The sequence below is a fragment of the Tachypleus tridentatus genome, chromosome 12 (assembly GCF_004210375.1).
Source record: "Tachypleus tridentatus isolate NWPU-2018 chromosome 12, ASM421037v1, whole genome shotgun sequence".
NCBI classification, from domain to species: domain Eukaryota; kingdom Metazoa; phylum Arthropoda; class Merostomata; order Xiphosura; family Limulidae; genus Tachypleus; species Tachypleus tridentatus.
In genome coordinates, this window is record NC_134836.1 from 53,590,945 (window position 1) to 53,601,166 (window position 10,222).

Below are 10,222 nucleotides of genomic sequence, written 5' to 3' on the forward strand. Positions count from 1 at the left end.
TTTGTTCAGTGTTAACTATATATTTATAAAATAAATGTTATTGTTTTTTTGTTTACAATTTTATTTTTTTAGGGAGTGGACCAATTCAGTTGTGGCAGTTCCTACTGGAACTTCTGACGGACAAGACTTGCCAGGGATTCATCAGCTGGACTGGTGACGGCTGGGAGTTTAAACTAACTGACCCAGATGAAGTAGCCCGTCGTTGGGGCATTCGAAAAAACAAACCGAAAATGAACTATGAAAAGTTAAGTCGTGGGCTGAGATATTATTATGATAAAAACATTATTCACAAAACCGCTGGTAAGCGTTACGTGTACCGTTTCGTGTGTGATCTCCAGTGCCTGTTGGGTTACACACCCGAAGAGCTACATGCTATTGTTGACTTCAGTCCAGAGAAAAGAAATGACGAATAAAAAATCAACAGCGATTTGGTCGACCTGTTGCATATACATTTTTTTTAACTTCACTTTGTTTTTATTGACAAAAAAAAAATTTCTCCTGTAATTGAAGAACAATATGGATTGGAAAATTTTGTTTTCTTCGCGACTGTTATTAGTCCAGGAAGATTTAAAGACATCTGTTTTGTTTTTTACTGTCATACCCTAATAACGTTTGAATCTAATACAAAGTTATTGTCTCTGTGATTGGTTACAAATCACAGCACCAATTTCTTTAGTATTACATTGAAAGTGGAGAGTAATTAAACACACACGACAAATTCACAGACACAACACTCTTACAAAGTATTTGTTCAGTCGTTAAAGCGATCAGATAAGTGCCTTCAATTATTAACTCCCTAACTCTATGCACAGTTTCTTTAGAACTACATTGGTTGACAATAAAATTTTGTAAGTTACGTAATTACACTGTACTAGTCTGTTAAATCTGTCACAAGTGTATTTCAGAACGTTACATGTATAAATAAATAACTCGTGAATTTCAGTATTCTTTATAACGACATATTTGAAGTGAGGGTTATGTGATAAAATTAACGTTAGATAGTTCGACTTTTCATTACTTAAAAGATTGGGTTACACTTTATCAATAAGACGAAGAAAGTATTTCAAACGATTAAGATTTGGTTTCAGTTGTGTTTTAGTTGATCTGGTTTCACTGTAATTATTCTAGTTAATTTTTTCTTCAATATTGTTATTCTAACTTTTAACAATATGTTTCAATTAAACCGTGTCGCCACCATAGATACCAATGCTCATTGGAGTGGCATAAAATCATTATGTAAATATGGATATTATCTTCTGCCTGGATTAGGTTTTCCAAAGGATCTCTTCTTTTTTCTTTTTTTTTTAACATTAAGATGTACATCGTGGAAATCGTTAGAACAATTGACTTTTAAAGATCACTAAATATTATAGTATTCTAATGTTTTGATTATTTTTGCACTCCCGCTTATCTGTTTGGTTCGTAGTTTTAATAATTATGATAAAAACAAATGTTGAGAACAAGAGATGTGTTCCTACTTGACTCTTCAAACATTTTCCTATGTGCCTTTGAACAATATTGTATGTATTTATACCATTTGCAGCTATGTAAGCGTTGGAGATTCCGCTTTTTGAATGAATTTGCAAGACTGAGAGAATGTCAAACGCATTTAAAAAAAAAAATTGGTTGTCTCCTTTTAACTTTACTAAAACCTATTTTCACAGTTTTTGTTTTGAATGTATAACACTAATCACATTAGTATTAATTCACATCATTATGTGAAGCCAGTTTGCCTAAGTTTTTTACAACAGTATGCTATTTTGATTATAAATTACTGTCTTTCATTTCAAAAGTACTGCATTGTGCACTTTAAGCATTTCAATGTTACAACATATAATTATTTTTATATGAAAATGTATAGAGAAGGGAGCCTTCCCAAAAGTTAAACCAAAGAAGTGTAACACTATAATTAGGTTTAACATAAACATGTTAAATGCTGTCGAGTTGGGCGCTAATCCATTCGGTAATATTTCCAAACTCTATTTTCTTATGAATTTAACTATTATAGTTGATTACTTAATAATTGTTAAATAAATGATATATTTTGATAGTTTAAAATATCCCGTGTTGTTAAGTGTATGGAATACTAAACAAGGTTTAAACTAAAACACGTATATTATAGGTGTTTTTTTAATGTTACAGTAAACGTGTATGCGTTGTTTTCTTTTTACATAATTGCAGTCAGTGTGGTAAAAGTGTGGAAGCGTACGACAATAAAACTCGTGTCACCATAAAGCATTAGAAACGGATTCTAGAGATGTGATAGCACAGAATCATAAAGTAATACTTTAATGAAATTAGTTTTTGTAGATATTTCGAAAAACAAAAGTTTTGTTGCTGGTATAAATGTTCTATTTCTTTTATAGTAGTGGTAGTAGTTAAGAATTGAGTCTATTCGTACCAATAGCTCTAATATTAAGCGTGGGTGTATTTGAAAGATGTTATATATGTTTCGACAAAGGTCTCAAGTTGGTAATGAAACGTGTTTGTTTTTTTTAAATATTATGACCGGTCTTTTTCTTATTTATTAATTTTTGCTCTGAGGAATAAATCGCACTACTTAGCCAGCTGTTGCGTAGGTATGCTGTAAATACGTTTGAGAAATTTTGTATTACTACACTCTTGTTTTAAATCTGCTCAGATAAAAGTATTTACGTTTCAGTGGAATAAAAAATATACTAGTTAATTTTTTTAGTGTAGAAAAGGATTCGTTGTTGTGCTCAATCAAAAATTAAGTAAAATTCAGTGCCTTTGCTTATTTAAAGTAAGTTGTAAAAAAACAGTGATATATATAAGCTTCAAGTAATCATTTTGAGACGGCAGTTTATAAGTTCATTTAAAATTTGAAATAAAGGAAATTTCAGATTTATTCTTGTTGTTTTATTATTGCTTGTGATATTCGTATTTAGATTAATAACTTGTATGCTTTTGAATTCCAATAGTTTTCAGTTAAAATGAACAAATAATTTTATATAATTGGAACCTATCAACGTTATTGAATTTATTTTAATATCGAAACTTAATTAGACTTGTGAAATATGCATTTAATGTTGTTAATCGTTGTAACTAAAACTGCGGATGAAATATAAAATGTTCGACAGTAATACCTTTAAACTGTATCTGAAAATTTTATCCATTTTTCTCCATCACGTACAGTTCTTGTTTTTCACATATCATATGTACTTTTTCAGTTAGTGGATCATTTTTATTGAAGTAGGGTCACATTTTGTTATGCCTAAAACACAACCACTGACTATAGATTTCTCTAGACCAATCGCGACGCGAGTCTTATTGATGGTTCTAGAACTCAATAATAATAAATGTTCCTTGTGGTAAACGAAATAATAATTTGATCTTAGTAAGATTGTTTTTTTTCCAGACTCGTAAAAAGAATTAAAAATAAACCTTTTTCCTGATAGAAAATAATGAACATTATTTTCGGAATGTGCACAACTGAATTATAGAAAATTCGTTATTAAAACCATCACAACTTTTATGAAATTTAGGTTAATAAGAAACGCGTGTTTTAATATCAGTTGGGTACACTTACATTCTCACTGTTTCAGTGAAGTGTCCAAGATCTCTCTGAAAGTTTTATAGGCTAATTTACTATAAATACAGGATTAGTGTGTCAAAGCATACCATAAACAACATATTTAAGGATAAAGCAGACAAACGATATAATTTTTAGATTTGTTTGTTTTTGAATTTCGTGCGAAGCTACACGAGGGCTATCTGCGCTCGCCGTCCTAATTTTGCAGTGTAAGACGAGAGGGAAGGCAGCTAGTCATCGCCACCCACCGCCAACTCTTGGGCTACTCTTTTACCAACGAATAGTGGGATTGACCGAGACTTTATAACGCTCACACGGCTGAAAGGGCGGGCATATTTGTTGTGACGGGGATTCGAACCCGCGATCCTCGGATTATTCTTAGGTTTACGGTTTTCCTTTTAAAAACGCCTGTACAAAAATGAGAAACTTAAGATATAAGATAAAATTTAATATTCATTGCAAAAGAAAACTTTATTCCGTATTAAACTTATTATAAATGTAATGTTTGTTTCAAGTACAATAAAGTGTATATAAAAGAAAATTACTTGGCTTATTAAGAACACGAAAGAGAAAATAGGAAAAATGTTACAACTTTAAACCGGTAGATGGCGAGGGTGATTACAAACAACAACAAAAGAATAAGGGGGTTGGATATAAAAGAAATTAGAAAAAAAAAATGTGTCAAACAATTTACTGTGGTAACATAGCTTCAAACGGAGTATCCGCTATTATAAACATTGTTAGTAACTAGTTGTAATCTTTTTAAAAAATCATAATTCTTGTGTAAACGCTTTTATCATTACCCCTCGAAGTCAGCTTTGTTACAGAAATTCGGCAATCCTTTAAAAACTTTAGAATCGGAACTACCAATCAGTAATAGATAATAAATATTGCAGTTAGAACCTCACTGTATTTCTAAACAATTTTAAATACAACTTTTCTACGCTTTGTGAAACACTGCATTAAAAATTAAGCAAACAAGAAAAGCTTTTCCAGAAAGGAGGTAAGAGCAAAGATGGTTAATACCAATCCTTCCAAAACAAAGTGAACAAAATATGTTCTTGTGACAAATTTAATATCGTATGTTTAGAAAAGCATATAATTTATATTGTTAAATGTATATTGCGAAAGTCCCGTCTATTCCCTTAATTTGTAGATTCTCGAGCATAAGAATCAACAATGTACAATGCGTTTTTGTAAAATACTAGTATTATTGCCTTAGCTGAAATTTATAGAAAATCTGCTCTCGATCTTATAAAATATAACCAACGCAACACAGGGAGGCAATATACTATTGTTGGTTTGCTACAGTCACTACACTATAAACCTCGGAAACTATAATTGTGATACATCGTAATACGTTACAGTTATTCCCTAAGGGTGATGTAAATGTCATCGCTACTATCCTGTTTTCATCGTTTCCGAAAGATTGATATTATGCATTTTTACACTTTCTTTTTTGAAAGGTTTTGACTTTACTTGTATATAGATAGATTAGTCTTAATCCGATAATGGAAAGGTCTAGAAAAACTGAATATAGAAGCTTCAAATATCATTTAATGAAACACACTGTCACAAAAGGAAGACAACAGGAGCTATTCACCCTAGAGAAGGATAGCTTTAATAATTTGTAAACTTTTTTATATTTGGCTAATTATTTATTTTCCAGATAATATAAATATTGTAAACTGGGTGTATGTAGACATTCCAAAAATATTTTAAGATACTATACAAAAGATTGGTAAAGAAATCCATCTCCGTAGGTGTTGCGAGAAAATATTTGTTAATTGGATTGCAGGGTGTTTGAATAGCAAGAGGCCCGGTTGAACTGTACTCTTAGAGTACCTAATGGTTCAGTACTTAAGTCCTTCCCTTTTCTTATTTCCTTTCAATATACAAGTAGGGGTATAATCAGTGGCTTAGAAAAGTTTGCTAAATAAATAAGATCATTTGATATTTCTATATAGGGTTACATTGAAATATATGATCGATATGCGTTCTTTATACATAAATTATCAGCACTGAAATAACCAATAGTCTTGCCATTAAGCGTTAGCCTATTATTTATAACAGACCAAGAATGGTCATGTGGTTAGGGCGCTTGACTCGCAATCTGGGAGTCGTGGGTTCAAATCGCCGTTCAACCAAATGTACTCGCGTTATAATGTAACAGTCAATCCTACACTTCTTTGGTAAAAAAGTAACCCAAGAGTTAAAGGTTGGTATACCTTCCCTCTAGTCTTTCACTGCTAAAGTAGGGACGCCTAGCAAAGGTGATCCTCGTGTAGCACTGCGCGAAACTCGAACCAAACTGTTACGTATTAGTAATATAGTTCACTGTCACCAATGTTACACAAGGCTGTTAATTCTCCATTTGTTATTTGGTAAAAAAGAATAATTCTTCAGTTTTATATTGCACTGTTCCAATATTTATAAACCGAGTGGATATTTGTTGTGTTTTGATTTAGCATATATGAAATATTAAAAGAGATAAATATGACTTGATAGTAAGATGGCGTCATCTGTGCTAAAACTGTTATTGTTCTCTGATAAAGAACTATTGTAAACACGACAGACTTGCATCTAGAAAGCTCCATTAAAGTGACACAAAAGTTTACGAGTTTCTACTTACATAATAAAAGTAAATAACGTTTGTTCTGGGTTCAAAACCTTCACATTCATTGCCACGGCAAGATTCCCGTTATGGAAAAATTTATGACGTCGTATCTGCACCCTGAGAATGGAGAAAAACAAATTTCTCCATAACGGGAAATGGAGACGAAACGGAAAAATCGTGCCCCCTACTGCAAATCTACATGCACAAAGGATAAAAATTTCGCGAGGCTAAAGGCAACACATTGCGTAATAAAGGTTTTTTTTCAGTATCGTATAAGCAGGAGTTCCATTATTGTTTGATGTGCGAAACATTAATAAAAATCATTCTTTTTATTTATTCATGTATAAGTAGATCATACAACACATTTTAGATATTCACAACAAATTGTTTTATTTAACACGAAGCACGATAAATGTATCCTAACCCCCCAAAATAACAGCAAATAAAAAAAACCCCAAGTTAGTGGTTTGTGTCCGGCAGACTTTAGTAATTATATAGGCCTGTTTTCTAATCGTATTTAAGATGTTGAACTACTAGGGAATGACTTTTAGAAATCTGTAAAATAGACAAGCATTTCCATTTAGATATAATAAATGCTAGTCTTTGGGTTACCATAATTAGGAATGGAAACCCATTCAGTAGTGAGACTGAATCAAATGTTCTTGGCATAGTGGTGGATAACTCACTCAAGCAATCTTACCAGTGTTTATAACTGTTACAAGAACGTGTGAAAGTAAATAACTGAATAATGTGTCAACCAAACTACGTATGTGATAACCAAGCACTGAAGGCCATTCGCCATCAGCACTCGTACTCCAGACAGAATAATGGTTGAAACACTATTTCTACACAGTGGCGGGTTTAAGATTGTGTGGGCCCCTACACCTCACATAATTTTATATAGAATAAAATTATCAATGGGTCCCCATGAAAATCGTAGGTCCTGAGGCTGAGCCTCATCTAGCGTCTACCTAAATACACCACTGGCAAAACAACACGATAGGTTATCTGTGATGTTCCCACCATGGGTATCGAAACCTAGCTTTTAGTGTTGTAAACCTACAGATTTACCGCTGATCTTCTGAGGGGAAGGGGGCTGTACAGTTTTAGTCTCTATCCAAGAAAAAACATTGACCTATCAGCAAGGTTCACAGGAGGGTAATTAAGTTCGACAATTCCTGGTATGGAGGATTATCTTATCGGTGTATGTTAAAATTTGTTCTTTTGTTTGTGTTTGAGAAGACAAGTTTAGTTTTTGGAAAAGACAAGCAAGGATAAAGCAGCTTTATTTTTCTAACGGATGATTATGTTATGGAACGAATTACCACTGATAATAGCAGAGGGCAGCACTTAACAAAAGTTTAAGATGACGATTTCCTGAAAAAGTTGGATTTAAATTTAATTGGGTGTACAAGGACAATCTTAAAAGACTTCTGTTTCTTGTTGTTCATCTATTATCCATATGGAGAAATATCAACTGGAAAAACTGTATCTTATTTAACTCCAGTTTATTTGCTATTGTGTTCTTACTATCCACATTTGATCCAAACGTTTATCAATATATATCGGTACTTCTTACAAAAGATTGGTACAACAGAAGTGCTGTTGTACGTCCACATTTACTGTTCCTTATACTTTCAATCTTTCATTGTAAAATATATATGTCCAGCCAAACACCCCCACATTACAACTTTATTGCACTACAGCATACGTTATTTATTACCTTGGTTCATCTGTTGTTAACATAAAATAAAGAACAATTGAAAGATGCATATCTATTTATTCATTAGTCACACTTGCACTCGAGTACTTGCAATAACCCATATAAAATCTTGTCATTAAAAACATGCATCTAAAACCAGAAATAGTACAAGGTGAGTATTTGATTAATATTATTTAAGGAACATGTTGAGCAAATAAATGACCAAAAATGGTTAAAATTGATTGTTTAAGTATTTACGGGATCAACGTTTTAAAATATGATAAAATCACTAATGAAAACAACAAAAATAATTCACGAGTATCTCGATTAAAAATATAAATTTGGTTTGGTTAAAGTTCTCTTGTTCTATGCAGCGGGCTGTAACCACTTAGCAATATGATTTTCAATATTCAGTCTTGCTTCTTGTAACTGAGGTGAGTCATTTGGAGAGTCTGGATACATATCAGCACAGTGGGCAGAACCATTTATAAAGATAGCTACAGCATTAGGAGATAAATCCTTAGTTATGCCCAGCGCATGCCAGGGATCAATGGATCCATTGGGAAACACAACATTCGTCACTTTAAGATCTTTTCCACCATACATCGTATTGGTACGTTTGATACCCTCCAACACCAAGTCCTTTGAATATTTTGGCCCAAATATATCACTGCACATTTGAGTAAAAAACTCCGTGGGTAAATAGTGACCAAAAGGTTGATTTTTCAAGTTCGAAGTTTGAAAGTAGCCAAATTCCACACATGTTTGGTAAGTCCACTGACGACCGCCTTCAGCAGTACTACTATTCCATGACGAGTTTCTCATTTCCGTAATTGTGTTTTCATATCTATAATCAAGGCATTTTTCTCCATAAGTTTCAAGAATTAACGAGTTGATCTTTGCTAGGCGTTGCAATGGCGAATCTTTGCTAGTATTATTCATTATGCTACAAAGAGTGTCAATAGTAATATTTGTTGCTTTTGCTCCTTCAAAGTCTCTGTTGTCTTTGTTATATTGGACAACATCTTCAAACTGTTCCACAAGAGAACTGAAAAAATTTGAAACGTCCTTTTCTATTGTAGCGTTAAATTTGTCACATAATTTAAACGTTTTCTCAATCACCTGCCATCCAACTTGATGTTGAAGTAGTTTCTCAAGTAAGTTTATTGCCTTTTTTATTTCTATGTTACATGCTTTGCCAGAGGTCGCTAACGATTCACTAACTACTCCTAAATATTCTTTAAAATCAATTTTGGCCAAAAATGGGGCGCTCGAGGCAACTGCTCCATCTACTAAATGAGGATATTTAAGACGAAACCATGCAGCCAAAGATCCAGGATAGGATCCTCCAAATGCGATCCACTTACTCTTTTGAAGACTTAATTTACTGCTCAAAAAATTCCTAAAATTTGCAAGGTCTGCAAGAGCCTGTTCACTGCTAAGATAAACTAGGTTTTTAACAGACATATCTGTTGTGGGATGACTTTTACCATAGAATCGATGTTCCACCATAACAGCCAAAGCTCTAAACTTACTTGCATACTTTATCCATTGGCCTTCTATCATCCATATTGGATTTGCCTCTCCTTCACCACCAATTTGAAGAAACACTGGCCCTCCAGGTTTGTAAAATGTGTCATTAATAAAGTATCGTTGTTTCCAAGTCTCTGTATTTGCCGGATTGAAATGATCCAATTTTTGAACTACCCACTGTTCAGCTGGGAGTGATTGTTTAACATTTGCCACATTTAACTTTCTTGACCAATAACGTAGCCCACTTGGAAATATTTTTTTTCCGTCCACACAATTTCCAAATACTAATAAAACGAGATAGATAAACATGGTTGACATTTTTAAAAAATACATAACTGACAAGCGATACAGATTAGACCTTGATCACACTCACTTAACACAAGTCAAATGGAAGTTCGAATTGCACTTTAATCTATCGTTTCACGTGACTTCGTTTGCCTATAGATGGCGGGATATAGCCGATGAAAAATTATAAAAATTAAAATATGATTCTGTAATTAATCTTTTCAGTAAAGACAGTTTGATTTAAGTTATAAAATTGAAACTAAATTGTTATGAGACTATTTTCAATCCTGCCTATAGAAATTGATATGAGTCACTTGGAGAGAGTCGATATATATTAGTTCAGTAATTAGGACCGTTTATAAATAGAGATACGGCATTAGGAAATAAATACTTGATGATGTCAGGTGCGCGCCAAAATTATTGTTTCCTTTAAGTGATTACTTCGTAAATAAAGCTGTTGACTATTATATTTCTAAAATAGTTTTGATTAAATTTATAATAATTATTCTGGCTTAGAATAAGAGAAGTATTT

General features: G+C 32.8%; 2 protein-coding genes across 7 annotated transcripts in view; one reads left to right on the forward strand and one right to left on the reverse strand.

Annotated features, from left to right (window-relative positions):
• The window catches only part of LOC143233343 (protein c-ets-1-A-like), an 88,975-nt gene extending 86,106 nt beyond the window's left edge, over positions 1–2,869 (forward strand). For all 6 annotated transcript variants that reach the window (XM_076469500.1, XM_076469501.1, XM_076469497.1 and 3 more), the window contains one exon: positions 73–2,869. In XM_076469500.1, coding sequence (XP_076325615.1) covers positions 73–413 — 341 coding nt within the window. In that variant the 3' untranslated portion in view covers positions 414–2,869. The remainder of the gene's footprint in view (positions 1–72) is intronic.
• Positions 2,870–7,661: 4,792 nt separating this feature from the next.
• LOC143233344 (putative serine protease K12H4.7) lies at positions 7,662–9,810 on the reverse strand. The gene has a single exon (XM_076469503.1). The coding sequence runs from the start codon at positions 9,736–9,738 to the stop codon at positions 8,239–8,241; it is 1,500 nt and encodes a 499-aa protein (XP_076325618.1). The 5' UTR covers positions 9,739–9,810; the 3' UTR covers positions 7,662–8,238.
• Between the last annotated feature and the right edge of the window lie 412 nt (positions 9,811–10,222).